The following is a 20,329-nucleotide window of genomic DNA, read 5'->3' on the forward strand; positions in this document are numbered from 1 at the left end:
ACTTACAGTATGAAGACTGCGTGGGCGACCGATAAGAACACGACGGCGGCGACTGGGAACATTCCTGAGCGATAAGCGCACTGCGGCTCGAGGTCACGGGTCTTCGAATAACTTGAGTGATGGCTTGGATTTTTATTTGCAGGTTCAAGGACACGGCGAGCAGTCACGGCGGAGCACGATGGAAAAAGGTAAGTTTCACTAGGATTTTCTTTTGCAGCTTGGAGCTTGGAGAACTTCGTAGAACAGGTAAAGGATTGCGGTTCACGGGTCACGATGCAGTTGGATTCTTCTTTGAGCACAAAACGATCTTCTGAAGGTTCTAGGTAGGACTTGTAGCACGGCACTTCGACGATATCACGGTAAGTTTTTTGTTACACTTGTCACATTCACTGGCACAAGGTAAGTTTTCAAGGATAACGTTTTTATTTATTTCAGGATAGGAATCCGGAGCGAGTCCGTGGGGCGGTGCTTGGGCACTGGAGATTTCCGGATCCCACCGCTGCCACCAAGATGTTACGCGGGGAATTGAAATTAGCTTTTTAAAAAAAAACTTCTTTTAATTAGAACTTGAATTCGGATTAATTATCCGGGAGCAACCGCCTACTATGGGATCATCAGAGACATGGCTTTGGATCCCAAACTGCTGACATGGCGGGATGGGCGGCCAGGGCAGCAATTAGGGATGCAAATACCGGATATAACAGTTCGAAGTCATCCTATTTCATCGATGATCATTTAGTCTCCACTGCAAGAAGAGCACTTTGTAGCGTTCCGGTTATTCCCAGTTGTCGCCACTGATGTCGTTCCCATCACTGGTAACGAATGGGAAAATGTTGCCAGTGGTGAAAAATGGGTTAGAAATATTTCCCACTTGTTCTCACGTGTCCTACCGTATATGTATAGGTACCTACCTTCTAGATCTAATCTACCAAAAGCAAATGGAGGATTTGGTCTTTAACCTTCACTGGTTCTGGTGGGGTTTTATTAGCGGCCGCACTACCTTGATCATGACTCCACAGGAGTTAATTAAAGTGAGAATGGGAGGATTCTACACACCCACTTCACTTCAGTCCTACATAATCACCTGTTGTCAGACTTATTAAAGAGCCGACTTTAGACCGAACCAGGTCTTGCAACAATGTAAGAGGAGTTTACTTCAAACTTGATAAACAACAATCTCATTAAAAAGTACCTACCTACTGAAAGATTTCGTAAATGTTGGCTTCCCACATAAATAAATTGTGAACGAAATCAGTGCATCACATCCATTTTATTTCAAAATCGCGAAGTTGCCACTAATTAATATTATTAATAATTAATTACTACTAATTTAGATCAAGAGCTGCATTCTAAAACGAAGGTTAAAGTTAGATCAAAAATCACAATATTTTCTGATTTGTTGACAAGCAATTAATTTTAACTTTATTAACGTGAGTAACGCCCGTATTCACAAACGATGCTTGCTTAAGTGAAGCAGCAAATCGAACGCACATCAAGCGATGAAATAGAGCTCTGTGATTGGTTCGTGTGCCACCCTGTGCGTCCACGCGCACTGTGAGACCTCATAGTAATGTTTGTGAATACGGGTGTAATAGGTACCTACATTTCGAAGCAGATGTACTGTTAGTTTTAGATATATCACGGATTTATCATGCAACGGATATAGAGACCGGATTATTTAGATGGTGGAATCTATAATAAGGATCTAATGAATACTAATTAGCGATTAAAACATTCGAAAAGAGTGTGTTACTTCGTAACAACGAAGGAAAATCATTAATCATAACGAATCATAACCATATTTGCACAAAATATGCACTAATAAGCACGTCGATTAGTGGTAAATCATACATTGACTACGGTCAATGTTTATTTATGTGTAATGTGTATGTAACATTTGCCGAATTTAATTTCGCGATCACTTCGTCCATAAATTAAGAAAACAGTAAAGATGTAGCAACTTTACTGATATTGTTGAAAGGCATTGAATAAAAATAATATGAAGGATTGTGCTCCAAAAACAAAATAGCGACAAAATTATTGCCGTTTCTTGGTAGGTAATATTGATCCGATAATAAATAAGAAATACCTAAAAACCAAGATCTTTTTTTTTCTAACTTCTAAATAAAATTGATTATACTATAGCGTTCCAAGATATTTTAGAACGTAAAGATCGATAGTAATATCGACACATAAATTCAATCAGACGGACAAAATAAAGACTCAATTAAGTAATAAATCGCAAACTAGATACGATAGTCATTTCCGCGTATCAAATGAAATAAATAATTCATCAGTCTGTGATTGATCCCAATGATTCGTGAAACTAGTCATCAAATGATGCTAAGTGCGATTGCTATGACATGAACATTAGTGTCCATTTCCTCTCGATCGATCGCTTGATCCTTATTTTTTAGAAAGCCAGTTTTATAATGTTATCTAATCTGGGGGCACGGCAGTGCCCCCCCAAGTCGAGCAAAAAAGCGGCACGGCCGTACCATCCTTTTCTCGAAGCAATTCAGGCCATTTTCGACCGCCTGTAACTTCGTTGTGGATAAAACTAGAAGGCTGAATTTTCATTAGCTATGCAGGCATTGTAAAGACACGGTATATTTCAAATTTCATTCAATTTGAACCAGTAGTTTAAGAATTATAACGGGTCAAAGTTTTTTTAATTTTGTCACTCACTTACTGACTGACTGACTGACTGACTGACTGACTGACTCACCGATCATCAAAATTCTAAGGCACTTCTAGCAGATCTAGAAGCTTCAAATTTGGAATATAAGTAGTGTTTGGTGTATGAATCAAGGAAAAACTAAAATATTTGGGGGCACGGTAGTGCAACCGCTAAGTCTAGCAAAATTTTTCAATTTCGGTCCAGTTTTATAAATATTTAACTACTTACTTAAATAACTTTGTAATACCATATAAATATAAAGGCGCACGGTAGTGTCCCCGCCAAGTCGAGTAAAATTTTTCAATTTTGGTCTAGTTTTCTAGATACATAACTGCTGTCTACAAAATACAAAAAGAAATGAGATCCCATCAAAAATAATACTTGTCAAAAAAACCAATAGTCCAGTCAATGAATGCTTTAACGACGGTGTAGAGAGAAATCCCTGGAACACAATTTCTGACCTCGGGATTTTATTTAGACTAGTTAGGAGGTGAACATAGTAAAAGTCCCCGCCCTTAGCCCTTGAGCCGGCGGGGAGAGGGGGGTTTAAAGGTACCACTTTTCGGTTTTTCGCTTAAGCCTCGGAAACTATGCGTCCTAGTGACATGGTTACTATGAACCAAAAAAAGCTTATTCAATTTTCTACAGGTGAGACAGTCAAGTTTTTCTATATCTTGTATAGTTTTCGCGGCATCTGCTCTAGAAGGTCTGTAATATTGGAAATTTTAATTTTGTCTTACATGTTCCCATCAGGAGAAAATCGACTAAATCAACATTAAGCAAACATTATAGATATGCGGGAGCATGTTAAGCCTAGTTCCAGGGAGGGGACTGCATCGTGCGTATATTTAGACGAACTAATTGGAGCCACTTTTGACTCCTCATCACTCAAAAAACACTGTGCATTAACACTTCAAATTAGGCTCATGTGTTGAGACTTGCAAGATAAACATCAGCTTCAAATTTCATAAATATACCTCAAACGGTTATTTAGGTATTGACGTTCAAAAATCGACATTTAGGACACTAAAATCTATCTATCACCTGTGAAATGTTAAAATTTACTGGTTTTTTATTTGTTCCTTTGTGTTTACACAACTACCTATCTGGATGCCAAATTTGAACCTTCAAGATCATCTGGAAGTGGTTAGAATTTGGTCTTATAGGTCAGCCATGTAGATTTTTAGACGTCAATATCTAAAGAATCGTTTGAGGTATATTTATGAAATTTGAAGCTGATGTTTATCTTGCAAGTCTCAACACATGAGCCAAATTTGAAGTGTTAATGCACAGTACTTTTTGAGTGATGAGGAGTCAAAAGTGGCTCAAAGTGGTTCGTCTAAATATACGCACGGTGCAGTCCCCTCCCTGGAACTAGGCTTAACATGCTCCCGCATGTCTATAATGTTTGCTTAATGTTGATTTAGTTGATTTTCTCCTGATGGGAACATGTAAGACAAAATTAAAATTTCTAATATTACAGACCTTCTAGAGCAGATGCCGCGAAAAGTATACAAGATGTAGAAAAACTTGACCGTCTCACCTGTAGCAAATTGAATAAGCTTTTTTTGGTTCATAGTAGCCATGTCACTAGGACGCATAGTTTCCGAGGATTAAGCGAAAAACCGAAAAGTGGTACCTTTAAACCCCCCTCTCCCCGCCGGCTCAAGGGCTAAGGGCGGGGACTTTTGCTATGTTCACCTCCTAACTAGTCTTAATAAAGTCCCGAAGTCAAAAATTGTGTTCCACGGATTTCCATCTATAATGCTTTATTGACTGGACTACAAGTCTCGCAACTCAGTTGTTCTACGGTAAAAAGTTGTGAGATCCATGTAATACCTACCAAGTCCAGGCCAGGAAATCTTTAACGTTTTACATAAATTATTGACTTGGCCATCGCACTAAATAATTTAATTTACACGTGTTTTCATGCGATGGCCAAGTCAATATATTTATGTAAAACGTTAAAGATTTCCTGGCCTGGACTTGGTAGGTATTAGATGGATCTCACAACTTTTTACCGTAGAACAACTGAGTTGCGAGACTTGGTTTTTTTGACAAGTACCTATTGTTTTTGATGGGATTTTAATTTTAATCATGCTAAGCTTATATGTCATACTAGCGGCCGCCCGCGACTTCGTACGCGTGGATCCCGTTTTACATCCTTCATCTATCTGACGCGGTTTAGACTTTTTCATACAAATTTTTTTTTCCGCTAACTCCCGTTCCCGTGGGAATTTTGCAATATCCTGTTGTAACTAAGCTTTAAGTTTACTAAGGTACCTGCATGCCAAAGAAGAACGGTCATCTGTGACCCAGGCCCGACAGACACGAGACATACCTCAGTTTTTTTGTCATGTCTTAATTAGTTAAATTATATATTTTTTATATTCGAAATCTATGTATAACACCAAATTATTACCCTTTGTTTTTGTTCAGGCGTTATACAAAAACTAATACAAAATGCCTATTTATCACCAAAATTGGTAAATGTATGTACATAAATGTCTATTACAGCTGCTATGGAATGTATCTAGGTGACCTGGAGATACAGCCGGATTATACAGGGTGGAAACGAGAAGTTACAAAATCCAAAAATTCAATGTTACCAGCTCCCATAATCTGTAACCTATTATTGGTACCATTTGAAAGAGCTCGTGAAGCACTTTCAAAATCAGTAACTAGTTTTTCGATATCTTGTATAGTTTAGAAATAATCGAGTGAGATCACTTATCGATCCATATGTATAACCACCCTATATAATCCGGCTGTATCTCCAGGTCACCTAGATACATTCAATAGCAGCTGTAATAGACATTTAGGTACATACATTTACCAATTTTGGTGATAAATAGGCATTTTGTATTAGTTTTTGTATAACGCCTGAACAAAAACAAAGGGTAATATTTTGGTGTTATACATAGATTTCAAATATCAAAAATATATAATTTAACTAATTAAGACATGACAAAAAAACTGAGGCATGTCTCGTTTCTGTCGGGTCTGGGTTTTTTTTGTATGGGGCGTGACCGTTCTTCTTTCAAGCGTCTAACTTAAGTGGTTTAGAATTTTCATACAAAAGGATTTTCCCGCGAATTCTCGTTCCCGTGGGAATTTCGGGAATTCCTTGTTGTACCTAACTAAGCTTTAAGTTTACTAAGGTACCTACATACCAAATTTCAAGCGTCTGACTTAAGCGGTTTAGATTTTTCATACAAAAGGATTTTCCCCCTAATTCCCGTTCCCGTGGGAATTTCGGGAATTACTTATTGTAATTAAGCTTTAAGTTTACTAAGGTACCTACATGCCAAATTTCAAGCGTCTAACTTAAACGGTTTAGATTTTTCATACAAAAGGATTTTCCCGCTAATTCCTGTTCCCGTGGGAATTCCTAAGTATACTATAACCTGCCCAGGAGTATGAACAATAATTGTACCAAGTTTCGTTAAAATCCGTCGAGTAGTTTTTGTTTCTATAAGGAACATACAGACGGACAGACAGACAGACAGACAGACAGACAGACAGACAGACAAAAATTTTACTGATTGCATTTTTGGTATCAGTATCGGTCACTAATCACCCCCTGATAGTTATTTTGAAAATATATTTCATGTACAGAATTGACCTCTCTACAGATTTATTATACGAGGGCCGGCTGATAAGTCCGCGGCCTAAGGTACTTAAAGGGTACTTAATGAAATAAAATAAATGGTTTCTATTTTTTATTTTGTAATATAATCTCCCTGAAAAGAAATACATTTCTTAAATCTCGCATACAATGCCTTTTACCCACCCAAAAAATTTTTTTCAAAATGACGACCAACCGCAGCTTTAATTTCGTTGTCATCTGCATATCTCCGGCCCCGTAAGTCCTTTTTCAAATCGAAAAACAGGAAAATATCGCTAGGTCTTGGCTATATGGTGGGTGGTCAATCTCTGAGAACCCGGTGTGTTTCAGGGCTTGGCCTCGCAACACGTGCGGCGTGAACGGACGCGTTGTCTTGCGGAAAGAGCAATCCGCGTGTCAGTTTCCCACGTCATTTCTGTACAATAGCCTCGCAAACATAAAGAAATATTCTTCAGCTATCTGCCACGATTTAATTCTTTGGTCAGCCGGAACGATTTTTTCGACTTTTGAACGTTTCTTTCACTCAGTATCGTGACAGGGCGGGGGTCGTTTTCACATGTCTCTCGTCCGTGTTGAAATAGTCGGGCCCATTTTTTAACCATGGCATATGAAGGTCCACAATCCTGAAGAACCAATGACATCTCTTCAAAAATGTCTTTCGGTCTATTTTCCTTCTTTACGAGGAATTATGTCCGCGGCGCGCGGTGTCGAAATTCCGCAAATCTCCAGATTCGGCGGACATGGTGATGTCATTTGTTCGATAGAAATTGAACTATCAGTGCAAACTTAATAAGTGATTGCTTTTTATAATACTACTGAGTGTCGCAACTAGTGACATGAGTAACAAGCTAATTACTCATCGCTAAGTACCTTAGGCCGCGAACTTTTCAGCCGCCCCTCGTATGTATAGATTAATGTGACCTACTTTATATGACAAATTATGAGTAATTCGTCCACATAAATGTTTTCCATGATGAAGGTTTCTTTCGCACGTTTATAAATATTTCATATTCATATTAAGTAAGCCCCAACTTTCTAATTTGTTTTTCGTGACCAAGTGATACCTATTCGGACAAATTAATATGATTTTGTATACGAAAAATATAGTAGAAATACTGTGTGTTTCAAGTAAAACTTTTTATGAAAACTGTAACACGTAGGTACCTACTTCAGAAACTTCAGATGTGCAGACAGAAGAGAAAAAATAACTTTTGAACGTAAAATATGTATGATCAGTAGAATCAGCTGATTTTACATATAAATTACTTGCTTCTATACTTTTTTCTGTTTCTTTATGTATTTAGCAGTAACACAGTTTTGAAACTTAGCTACTACGCCAATTAAGTATTTATAATTATTTTGATTCTTATTAGCACAATTTTGAACCAATAAATCGATACTTAATTTATTAAATTATTCAAATACAAATTGCCTCTATGGTGGCCCTTGATTAGAGTTTTAATCATGTTCAGATTCTACCGATTGCTACTTAATAACTCAAGTAAGTATTTATGTCAGTTTATCATTATACCTACATATTCACAGAATTAGACATAGAAACATTATAAATGGGGTATATCGTTACTTATCACTTATACTTATTTAAAAAGCAGGTGACTGCTACCATGAAAACTAGTTTTGGCCAATTATTTCAAAGTTCAGTTAATTACTATTTATTTGAAAGTTATAAAAACCTCGTACCTACTTCAAAGCGATAGAAACTAAGTCAGTACCTATTCAACACAGGAGTTGCAGCGGTAGGATCGAGAGGTGGGAATAGTCCTGTAATTTTAACGACAGGTGGGAATAGTCCCTTGGTTTTCAGGGCTAGAATGATTTATTTTTGATTCCCAGGGAACAGCTACTCCTAGTTTAGTTTTCTTGAAACACCAAACCAGCTTTAAATGCTGGCTCTTCACTTGCACAAAGGCTTAGTATTGCTATCCAGCGAGGAAATGCAGCCAGCATCCTCGCCTCTTTGCCTCCCGGACACACTTTTATTTTTGAGTAATAAATAAGTTTATATTTTTATTTTGTTTAGAGTGAAGTTTGCCTTAGTTTAAAAAAAAGATCTGTTTATTGTAATTAAAGTTAGTATTAGTTTAAACATACACGACTAGGAATAATATCTTCGCAAACTAGTAATTTTTGTAACGTGGGGAAATCGTTTAATGGGCAATACGTTATAGACCTATTAAATGTCGTAAAGTAATATACAAGTTTGAATGCCGTGCGAATCGGATAGATCTCAGGCGTAAAATTCAACGGTAAACGATCTCATATCGATTTTATAGCTTAGGTTTTGTGATAAACTGGTAATTAAGACTGAACTGACATAAATAGGTAAGGAACTAGGTTACATTGTTAGCGAAAATTTTCAGACTAATTAGATTGTCCGAAGGAAAATTTCCCGACCGTCATGGAAATAAACTGAAATCATAATAGAATTACAATACCCCTTTTGAAATTAAATGAGCTGATCTTGATTCTTATAGGGTTCTCAAAAATGAGGTCAATGTTCGAAAGAGGCGATGCTGAAAATAAGTATCTTACACTTATATTTCAGGAACTTTTGTCGGTCTTAATTAACGAAACTAAGTACTAAACTCACGTCGTGTACAAACTTTCATCATTCTATAGATAGCAGGATTTAATGCACACCATGCATAACTAACAATCATACATCGATCGTAACGGCACAATTAAGGCGATCTTATCAGAAGCGATCTCTTCCAGGCGACTCTCCTCTACGGAGAGAAGACAGGTGTTTGAAATTACTTGAAAATTAGAAATAGATGTTTTCTATAAAAAGGTTGCTACAATTTCAGCAGCAGGACCATCGTTTTCAAAATTCTGCACTCTAGAAGACCGTGCAGTCAGCGTCAAATAGTTCGGTACACCCAAAGTAGCCAAAAAGTTCGCAACACGTCTTTGTTACAATTGGAATAAGGTTGTGTTATCAACGTTTTGGTCACTTAGCGTGACACCTATTTGACGCTGACTGTACCTACCAAGATTTTGAAGCGGTACATTACCCGTCTCCGATCAAACTTTTAAAGCTAACCGCTGCGTACGTCAACCACAATACCTCGTAATCGTAAAAATCAACTTACCTATTGTCACCAGCTCATTGATGATAGCAGTCCACTCACAACACTAGCACTATAAAAAACCAATGGTCCACTTCATAAGATTTCAATTCACGACGACCTGGATTAATTAAGCGCACGAGTGTCCAGTGTTGCACCTTCGCCTTTTGTGAAAGGACTTTTGTCACCAGCTCCAAATTGGGCAGCGAAAGGTAAGTTGTTATTACAGAATTGAAGTGAATTCGAATTTCGAACGTGCGCGGGGCGAGATGCGCTCACACCGTGTGAAGCCTGCCGTCGCGTGCGCATACGAGGTACAGTTCGCTAATGGAAACTGGCAATTTATGTAACAAGATCATCATCAAAATGTCTACTGCAGGAGAACGACCCTTTCTGATTTAATTTGGGCAAATGGAGAATTTAGCCTACACTCCCACGCTGGCCAGATTGGGGGTAGGCCTGATGTTTGCATATTTCTTCCTTATTCGCCTCTAACGACATCCACGAGAAGAGTGGGGCAGCAAGTAAAGAATTTTGATATCGGACTATTTATGAATCTATTGAATACATAATCCTAACTTGATTGTAAAATGAACATATTCAGGCGCGCGTGTTCTTTCAAAAACCAAGATAAAAAATATTCTAAAAATCGATTTAGTTATTTAACCATGACAGGTAACAAACAGACGGAGTTATTTTCGCATTTATATTGTTCTAGATATGGATACTTTAAAATTTCCAATTTCTATTGGCGCGCACATACTGATCGCGTGCCTCCGTTACATATTCAGCTATTATGGTATTTTACGAAAGTTACCTATTTTTTTATTGGGGAGACGGTGGTTTATTGTATAATTGGTACTGTGGCGTTACGGTCGTCCGGTAACGGTCTCTAGCGGTGGTAGACGGGTCGGATCTAATGTTAGAAGACTTGAGATCAATGATTCAATTATTGATAAGAATGACGCGTTCTGTTTTTGGGTTTTCATTGAAGTTATTTGCTTTTGCCTATTTTGTTGCCTAAAGCCTTTGTGGTCTAGTTGGTAGAGTTGGACTTTCTTGACTTACGATTACGAGGTTCCGCCTAGAAGGGACACACATGAAGTTTTACTCCCGTATTAAAAGGCGTCAGTCTGAGCCATATTAGAAGCTTTTCTTTAAAGAGAATCAGTAATATTCCTGTCCATTATTTTATTTATTTAAAATCTTTATTGCACATAAAAAAAGCTGTATAAAAGGCGAACTTAATGCCATGTGGCATTCTCTACCAGCTATCATCCATATTATAAACCAAATATTTTATCGTCCAAAAACCATTGAAATTGAAAATAAAACACCCGCTTGTATTTAAAAATAGGAAATGGAATTTATTACTTAATTTAGGGTTAACAAACTAATCTATATGAAATGTATCTGCCTGCCGTCTCGGACGATCTGATAATTTTCACCACCTGCGATAAAAAAGGAAATATCGTTAAAAATAATGTTGTTAACGAAACCCCTGTCGACGAAGTCACCGGATAGCCAATATTCGCTAGTTTCCTTATTCCTCTTTCTAATTATGTTTTAATGAAAATAAAATATTATTTTTAATCATTATCCGTAAAAAAACGCATCCTGCATCATAATAATGCAACCTGAAAGTATTCGTATTTATAGCGTCATCACCAAATCGAGGAGTTAGGATGCTGTCTATTTTTTATTATGATGAATTTGCACGTTTGCCTCGATCACAGGACTTTTGTACTGTAAATATGGCGAGTAAACCAAAACCTTTGTATATAAGGTATATTGACAAAAAAGTTTTATTAATACAGTCAATATCAATAGAGAAAGGAGAACAAAAGTGATGTTGGAAAATGCTTTGGATTTAGCCTAGGCGCGTACTATAGATTTTAGTCGGCCAATAGTTAGTCCCGATTCTAATTTGTATGAAGAATCGGCCGATCCAATGTGCGCACCTTCATACATCTTCATACTGATTAACAGCCCGACTCAACAATCGGCCAGTTGGCCGGTGGTTTGTGGTGGTTTGGTGTTTGGCGGCTAAAAGTCGGTGGTTTGCGCCTAGGCTTAGCCGCTCTACCGTCTCTTCATTCAACGTCCACTCTCTATAACGTCGAAAACGCGTCTTTCCGTTCTATACATGGCCAGAACGCACCCATAGGAAACTGCTCGTGTATATTTTGTAGTGCCTGTTTGTAAATCTGTGACTACAAACTATACACAAATTTTCACACCCATGCGTTCTGGCTATGTATAGAACGGAAAGACGCGTCGAAAACTGCTGTCCCGTAAGTGTCGTTATAATATAAAGTTAGCATTGTATATCTTACCTGTCCTCTCTTGAGCCCAAAGTATCTCGCCACCGGATCACCTGCCTGTATCCTCATCAGCATGTTCTCTTTCAATTTACTGTATTGTTGGTTAAGAAAATTATTCATATAATTTAACTGCAATATTCCATGTCCAAACTGGATATTATGGTGAAAAAATTATTTATAGCCACGATAGCCGAACGGTGAAGGGGTCGGAGTTGCCGACTCGAGATCCGAGGAACGCGGGTTCGAATCTCAACGCCGCTCGACTATTATGGTGAGCCCACTCGTAACACAAGCTTATTTGGGCAATACAAATTGCTAATAATCTTTAAAAAAAAACGCTGTTAACTATTGAACTTATGGGGTGATTATGGCGACTATCCGCCTATTGTGGTGAAGCCACTCACTAACACACAAGCAAATATGTAGCTTACCTGCAGCTTGGCTGAATACATATTAAAAAAGGTTCGATCAATGCTTTTAAGTCTGATCGCTATCGCTGCACGCCAGCTGATCGCGTGTGATCGCGTTGGTTTGGCCGAACCTTAAAGCATTTTTACTCATCGGGTTTTTTCCCCAGCCCACGACACGACACAACAAAAATCTTATAATGTTATTATTACCTTGATTTCATTAAGCATAAATTATTGCTCCTGCCTGCCTTGCCTGTTTCTCCCATTTCAAAGACTCACAATTAAACAGTAGGGACTTAAACAAAGCTTAAAAAAGGGATTAACCTATAGCAGTACAGTGGTTTAAATTTTTAAAAGGATACTATCTCGCCAACAACTCCTGCTTCTCATCAGGTGTGAGTACAATGTGTTCCGGAACTAATTCGTGCTCCGTGATGTTGATGAGCAGCTCTGATTCCAGGAACTGCTCCAGGATGTACTTGGGGGCCATGTCTACCAGTGACTGCTTGGCTGAGGGTGTCATACCTAAAAATAATACAGCTAGGTTTTAAAATTGAAGTAATTAATGTGTGATTTAGATATTTATTGAGTTTTTTAACCAAACATTTTGAAATGACAATAGCGCAATGGTGTCATTGTCGGACTAGCCTAATCAATTTCCAAAGTATGTGGATTCAAACACCACGGCTGCTGGGCTATTATAGTGAACCCACTCGTAACATAAGTATACAGGATGTCCCATAAAGAGTGTGCCAAACTTAAGGAGATGAAAGACTAATGGATGAATAAAAAAAAATCTTTAGTAAAAGTATCACCATTTCAGTTTTTTTTTAAATCCCCAATTTTTAGCCTTTCTGTTGTTGCTTCTTCTTATTCGCCTTGAAAAATATCTGGTCATTTGTACACACAGCAACAATAATTGTGATAACGATCCATTAATCTATCATCTCCTTAAGTTTGGCACACTCTTTATTTGACACCCTGTATAGCTTACTACAAGGGGTTAAGGGGTTAAAAGCAGATTGTGATATAATCCTAATATAAATTATTTAAATTAATAAATGTTGAAAATAAATACCTGCTTGTACAACCACAATAGCTCTATGGATATTCTCTTCTTGCATTCTGGTACAATATGTTTTGATAGTTTTAATACCAATCTTGGCTTCATCAGGGAAAAACACAAACATCTGATCCGTTGGGTCATCATTATGGGCTACAAGGACAATCAGATCACTTCTTGCCGGACGCTTTTCACTGATAAAAGAACACAAAAATTTATAGTCGTACTCTTTTCTGGTAACTATGGTATGTAAAAAAATGATTTTTAAAAAGAAAAATGTCAGTGATTTGTCACATCAAATTTTGACACAATAATAAACATTTTACAGGAAAGCATACATTTGAACAATTTATTTTATATTTTACATTTCTATTTTAATATTTGTAAAAACTATTATAAATAGTCTAAATTGAAACTGTTTTTAAGTCTTTGATAACACTTTTAACCCTCAAGAATGAAGGTACTCGACGATAAAGTTAAAAAACACATACTGGACAAAACTATATCAGAAACTACTCGCTTGAACATAGGTAAGGTTTTATTTAATATAAGATATTTAGTTTGTGTAAGTAATTTACCTGGGTTTGTCTCCAAATTGCTCTTTGAACTGTTCCAACGTTTGATCCAATTCATCCTGCGTTACAAGGTATCCACGGTCGTGGCATAGCTGTAAAAAGATATCGTGGTAATTTTAATGAACGAAAAATTTACCGAAATCAGGAACTATGAACATTATAAAGTAGAGCAATATGATGTAATATAATTATGTAAATACAGCTCTTTAATAGTAATTTTTTTGGAATAAGCTGGCTTTTTTCCCACCGTTTATGCACAACAAACAATAATTTTATAACCTTACCTGCATTACAGTTTTCCGAATACGCCAAAGCTTGTATGTTTCTGCATCATCATCCATTGTGATTTATTGACAAGATATATTATGGAATTAAAGTTATATGAGGAAATTGTAGTTAGAAATCGCCAAATTGTATTAAAAATTGATAACCTAAAAACAACACAACTCACTCAAACTTGTTGTACTGATTACACTATTTGACCGATCCATTGACATTGCGGTAGTGTCATTATGAAATAAAATAACGGTATTAATACAACGTTACTTTTTTTATTATTTATTTCCATTTTTATTTCACGCAAATAAAGGAAAACTTTTTATTTATTTGGAAAACGCAATTTAACGCAACTTATACGCTTAATAAAATAAAAGATTTACTTAATGGGGACTTAAAAAAATATGATTCATTTCATAACTTTTTAAAGAAACTTTTAACTTATCTTTTTAATTTTACTAATTTTTTTTGTGTAATCGTACCAATGTAAACTCATGTTTATTGAAATAATTTATTTTGCAAAATATTACTTTTTGCATTTTTCAAAAAGTGTAACGCAATAGCGTTATTTAAATATAAATAACGTTTAATGATTAATGGGGCGTTCAAATAATGGTCTTTAACTCAGCTGTCAATGTTGTTACTTGATTTCATTCAGGATTTTGTGAATAATAGATTTCACTATTTTACGACTAATCGTTTCATTTAAACACCCCAAATAATACTTTAGACATAAGCATAATGGCTGGAATCAAAGGTAAGACGGTGAAATTGAAATAGCAAATAAGTGTATTGATTATTTTGATGTGAAAGTCATGTTTTATTGGTACCTATGAGTCATGATATTTACTAACATAATTTTATCGGAAATACAGTTTATATCAACAATTTTACTGTTTTTTGTTTCATGTAATCGTCATGGATAATTTTAGGGTGAGTATCAAACGTTTAAGTTTCAATAAATACCGTTTCTTTGTTCTGTAAACAAGATAATGATTACATAGCAGCTGATCTCAGCACATCCAATTTAAGACATTATTTGTCAGATTGCTATCGAAAGATGCCCTAAATAGTGCTTTGTAGATTGATGATGTCTTCTAAAACCGTTTCTTCAACCAGTGGAGTTGACAGAAGACAAAAAAATAACTTTTACATTATAATTTTTACACTTGTATTTCAGTTTGGTGTCCCTAGCATTCACTGGGTCGATTGGAATGACGTTCGTTATATTGGCATGTGCTCTACCAACTTATGAAAAGTAAGTGAAATCATAATTTTATTTTAATAGGCTTACACTATGCAATCAATTTCATCTAATGTAAATGATTATATCACAATCTTATCTTATGAATACAATGAGGATCATTTCGATTTTTAGCTGTGAATGCAGATTTATAGGGCTAAGAAATCCTTAATACACAGTGCAAAAATTTTTGTTCTACGACAAAAATTGACGAAGTTATGGCCAAATTACTAAAAAAGTTCACTGACCGCCCGGCGCGGGGACGATGACGTCATTATATCCGATCCGAACGCTGCCGACGTACTGCGTGGATAGAAAATATTTTTTTCTAGCCAAATTATCAGTTTTAGAGAAAAACTTGTAATGACATTTATTCATCAGAATAAAGTAAGCTATCGATAGGTAATTTTTAAAAATAGAAATTGTGAAAAATAACGCAAAAAATCCATACGCTCATACGATTCAATGGCACGCAGAGACGCAATTGGGGTCTCCGCGGTGGTATATTTGGCGATTTATTCAAATAAAGTGTTCATAAGTGTTGTTAGAGTCATATCTTCTTCCAAGTAAAATATAAAAATGTATAAGTATTAATTTATTTACTTCTAACAATAAGGTATAGCTGAGGCAGATACACTCTGCCTAGGCTACAAGTCATTGCTATGAAAATCATTTCGATGTACACGCAATACCTACCTGTTATTTAGGTTTTCTGAGTTAAACCTACGCACCTACCTATCTATTCGCCGTTCCCATGGGCGGGCCAGCTGCTGCAGGAAAGGACAACCGCTCCGTGCTGGAAATCTATTTAATCTTAGCCTAGAAGCTGGGTATGACTACCCCGCCCCTCTCCTCTCCCCAGGTCATAAGCTGGGCATGACTTCCCCCTCGGCCAGAAGTTCGGTATGATTTACTTGACCCCTCCCCCTCCCCCAGGCCATAAGCTGGGTAAGGCTAGCCCCTCCCCCCAGCCCATAGAAACTGGTTATGACTTGACCCCTCCCCCCCCCCCCCTCCCCAAGCCAGAAGCTGGGTAAGGCTAGCCCCTTCCCCCCAGTCCATAAGCATAAGCTAGGTATGACTCCCCCTCGGCCGGAAGCTGGGTATTACTTACCCCCTGAAGCTGGGTAAGGCTTGCCCCTCCCCCCAGGCTATAAGCTGGGTATGACTTATCCCCCCCCCCAGGCCAGAAACTGGGTATTAGCATCATATTATGTATTATTATGTTCAATACAAACAATCATTAAGTTACACTCACCCCAACCGCGTCTCCGCATTGCATCGAATCTTATGAAAATGTGGTTTTTGGACATAGCAATACTTATTTTTCACAATTTTTATTTTTAAAAATTACTGGTCGATAGGTTACTTTATTTTGAAGAATAAATGTTATTTAAAGTTTTTTTCTAAAACTGATAGTTTAGCCGGAAAAAAAAATTTTCCATCCCAATAGTACGCCGGCTGCGCTCGATTCGGATATAATGACGTCACGCGGCCTTGCGTACGTTGACTTTTAGCGGCAAAAACGGCCTATGTTTATTACTTAATATCTTCGTAAGTAATGGTCCGATTTGGATAATTCAAAAAGATATATCTTTCTTATGTCTTAAAGATTAACGTAGATACTAGTTTTATTGAATTTTCTACAACAGTACTGATCCTCATTGTAAAGTTAAAACTGAAGATGGGAAAATCAACCCAACATTCCCCAAAATCACTTAACTTGTGAAAACCTAAGTGGTTGCATGAGAAGCTGTAACATATGATTTCTATTTTGTCTCCATTTGCTTGTACTTGAAGGACTAATTACTGTCCTTAAACCAATTTGTAAAAACCCATTTTAATCAACCCTCATAGACAATACATGCTTATTGACACTTCTTGTTGTTAAATTCCAGTGTGTGGTGGCCGTTCTTTGTGGTGTTGTTCTATCTGCTCTGTCCCATGCCGACGATGTTGGCTAGGCGATACACAGACAGCGCCGGAGGCACCAACTCGGCCTGCATGGAAACTGCCATATTTATTACCATGGGACTCATCGTCAGCTCGTTCGCACTGCCGATTGTTCTTGCACATGCACATATTGTAAGTAAAAATTCTTCTTTTCGTGTCAACAACAAACTTACACAGTGTCAGCCCAAAACTCTGCCACAAGAGTGGCGTTGTCTCATCAAATCCTCCTGAGTTCAGTTGCTTGGGCACTCAGGGCACGACATCAGGTGCTTCATGGACTGGGGAACAAAACCGCACTCCATGTTTAAGCCATCCAAGAATCCCCACCTGACCAGATTGTCCTTACTACGGCCAACCTGCGTCCGAAGTCTATTATAAATATAAATTAATCTGTTATAAAAAGTGTTGGAAACTGGCCAGCAGGATTATGGCCTCCTTCAGATTTAAGTTTAGGAATAGGATATTAAATTGTTTCTTATGATTATATGCTTATAGGCCATTAACCATTGGGAAATATAGTTATGATTTGTATCATACCATTGGTTCCGTTGAACAACTGGCTCAATTTCTCCGATCACCATCGTCGCTACAGGAGGCCTGTGTAGCAGCCTAGACGGGCTGCTCGCCTTCTGGGGGGATCTGGGGTGGTTGGAGTAGGAAGATAAACCACAAATCGCGCACAATGGCCCAATCATGAGGCTAAGTGTGGTATTCGATTGCCCTGCAAAACTAACTAACGAACTAACTGGTTCCGTACCATCACTTCCTGTTTCCATCAATTCTGATGTCCTGGCCCACCCCATAACACAATGACTAGTTATTATTTACATTTATCTACAAATCCATATCTACGATCTACATGGTATAGTTGAATACTCATTGTACTATCTTCTGACACACATACCTATTTATACTTTTTTTTTTCTAATTTTCAGATAAAACTAGGCGCATGCTTGCTCACTCTAGCCGGGAATGTCATAGTCCATCTCACTATCCTTGGTTTCTTCACAATCTTTGACATGGACGACTCAGACTACGCGATGTGGTGAGAAATCTAAAACCACAACTTTAACATCTCCAAATGGTCCATGAATCGATCATCGGCAAAAGATTTTTGTATTTTAAGGTATGTTGTGGTTAAGTCGACATATACTTAAGTCTGAACGTTTGATACTGATTAGGTAGAGTGATCTGTCGATCTAAGTTTTTAAATTAGCTCCCAAATGTTATAAATGATAATTATGTGCAATTTGTTATGCCTTATGTGCTGAAGCTTTGGCATGCCTACTCCAATACAGATTAAACGTTGGATTTTTAAATGTCACTGAGTGTGTAACTCTTCCTGTGTAATTATTTTTATATAAATTATGGTATGATTACCATTATACACTATTTCTGTACTAACATTTGATGTAACCTTTTTCTATGAACTTAGAAACTCAACTTTTTTTTCAACTCTCAAATTCTATGTTCTCGCTCAGTATTATTTTGAATTTGTAAATTTTCATGAAAAAGTTATACCAACCAGCTTTAATTCAACAATCTTGTTTATGTGATTGAAAATTGAAAATTGCTATTTTTCATTAGGAATGCATTTGTATGCATTTGAGCTTCTAAAAAATATACAAAGAAAAAACAAATAATGTTTACCTACTGGTTAAATTCTAATGTATAAAATAATATGAACAATGTTTGTAAAATCTTAATAAATACAGTAAAGGTTTGTGAGATATTAGGATATGGTAATAAAACTATGTAATATTCTTTTTAATCCAACAGAGTATTTTAATATTTCGTTGTATCCATTTTCCATTAAACCTCCATGTAACAGACTTTTAACTGTTGTTATTGATAACTTAAATAAATAGTAGCATATAAGAAAATTATAGATTGTATTTTTATATTTTCAGATTAGGGGTTTATTATTGTTCTGCTGACTTTGCAAAACTCTATGCTTAATTTACCTATTTCTGTTTTTAAAACCAAAGTTTCGTAAATATTTTTGTCTAAACACTTTTTTTTTTATCAACAACTACCTATTTATAAAATTAATTGCAGTAAAAATTGAATATGGGATTTACGTAAAATTATTTGTATTTACCTACACTAAATTTTAATGTTGTTTATACTAATGTTAATGGATAAGTAATTACTTATACATAATGAGGATCAGTACTGTTGTAGAAAATTCAATAAAACTAGTATCTACGTTAATCTTTAAGACATAAGAAAGATATATCTTTTTGAATTATCCAAATCGGACCATTACTTACGAAGATATTAAGTAATAAACATAGGCCGTTTTTGCCGCTAAAAGTCAACGTACGCAGGGCCGCGTGACGTCATTATATCCGAATCGAGCGCAGCCGGCGTACTATTGGGATGGAAAATATTTTTTTCCAGCTAAACTATCAGTTTTAGAAAAAACTTTTAATAACATTTATTCATCAAAATAAAGTAACCTATCGACCAGTAATTTTTAAAAATAAAAATTGTTAAAAATAAGTATCGCTATGTCCAAAAACCACATTTTCATAGGATTCGATGCAATGCGGAGACGCGGTTGGGGTGAGTGTAACTTAATTATTGTTTGTATTGAACATAATATTAATAATAATAATAATAAGATAAAATTCACAAATATTCCGAATTGAAAGATGAGATACAAAGGATATGGAAGCTAGATAAAGTATATATTGTGCCACTGGTGCTCTCTAGTACTGGAGTAATCCCTAGACACCTGCACCGCAGCATCAGCCTATTAGAACTCCCAGAACATACATATATTACAATGCAAAAAGCAGCAATTTTAAATACATGCCGTATAGTGCGCCGATTTCTTCAGGATGAACCGACAATCTCTTCAGAGCTATCACAAACTATGACTTAAGAGACCATATACTTGGCAATGCCCGTAAATGGTTTTAAAACACACCAGCCCCGTGCTGAGATAAACAAAATTACGAAAAATAATAATAATAAATATCCTTAGACATTTTACACTGCGCTTCTAGTCCCAAACTAAGCAAAGCTTGTACTATGGGTACTAGACAACGGATATAAACAGGTACTTAAATACTTTTTTTTG

The 20,329-nt window shown here is 36.6% G+C and overlaps 3 protein-coding genes across 3 annotated transcripts in view; 1 reads left to right on the forward strand and 2 right to left on the reverse strand.

The window, feature by feature from the left end:
* Positions 1-9,676, reverse strand: part of LOC135079935 (uncharacterized) — an 89,227-nt gene extending 79,551 nt beyond the window's left edge. Inside the window, exon 1 of the mRNA XM_063974578.1 lies at positions 9,422-9,676. The gene's annotated coding sequence lies outside the window, so the exon portion shown is untranslated. The remainder of the gene's footprint in view (positions 1-9,421) is intronic.
* Positions 9,677-10,738: 1,062 nt separating this feature from the next.
* On the reverse strand, positions 10,739-14,246 carry LOC135079687 (DNA-directed RNA polymerases I, II, and III subunit RPABC1). The gene is made up of 6 exons (XM_063974299.1): positions 14,054-14,246; positions 13,773-13,861; positions 13,210-13,388; positions 12,494-12,656; positions 11,734-11,812; positions 10,739-10,848 (listed from the first exon to the last, which is right to left on the reverse strand). The coding sequence occupies exons 1-6, from the start codon at positions 14,108-14,110 to the stop codon at positions 10,783-10,785; spliced, it is 633 nt and encodes a 210-aa protein (XP_063830369.1). The 5' UTR covers positions 14,111-14,246; the 3' UTR covers positions 10,739-10,782.
* A 422-nt stretch (positions 14,247-14,668) lies between these two features.
* On the forward strand, positions 14,669-19,399 carry LOC135079929 (leptin receptor overlapping transcript-like 1). The gene is made up of 4 exons (XM_063974568.1): positions 14,669-14,802; positions 15,225-15,303; positions 17,187-17,373; positions 18,177-19,399. Exons 1-4 carry the CDS (start codon positions 14,787-14,789, stop codon positions 18,288-18,290), a joined length of 396 nt encoding a protein of 131 aa, XP_063830638.1. The 5' UTR covers positions 14,669-14,786; the 3' UTR covers positions 18,291-19,399.
* The last annotated feature ends 930 nt before the right edge of the window (positions 19,400-20,329 follow it).

This window comes from Ostrinia nubilalis, chromosome 17, assembly GCF_963855985.1.
Source record: "Ostrinia nubilalis chromosome 17, ilOstNubi1.1, whole genome shotgun sequence".
In the NCBI taxonomy this organism is placed as follows: domain Eukaryota; kingdom Metazoa; phylum Arthropoda; class Insecta; order Lepidoptera; family Crambidae; genus Ostrinia; species Ostrinia nubilalis.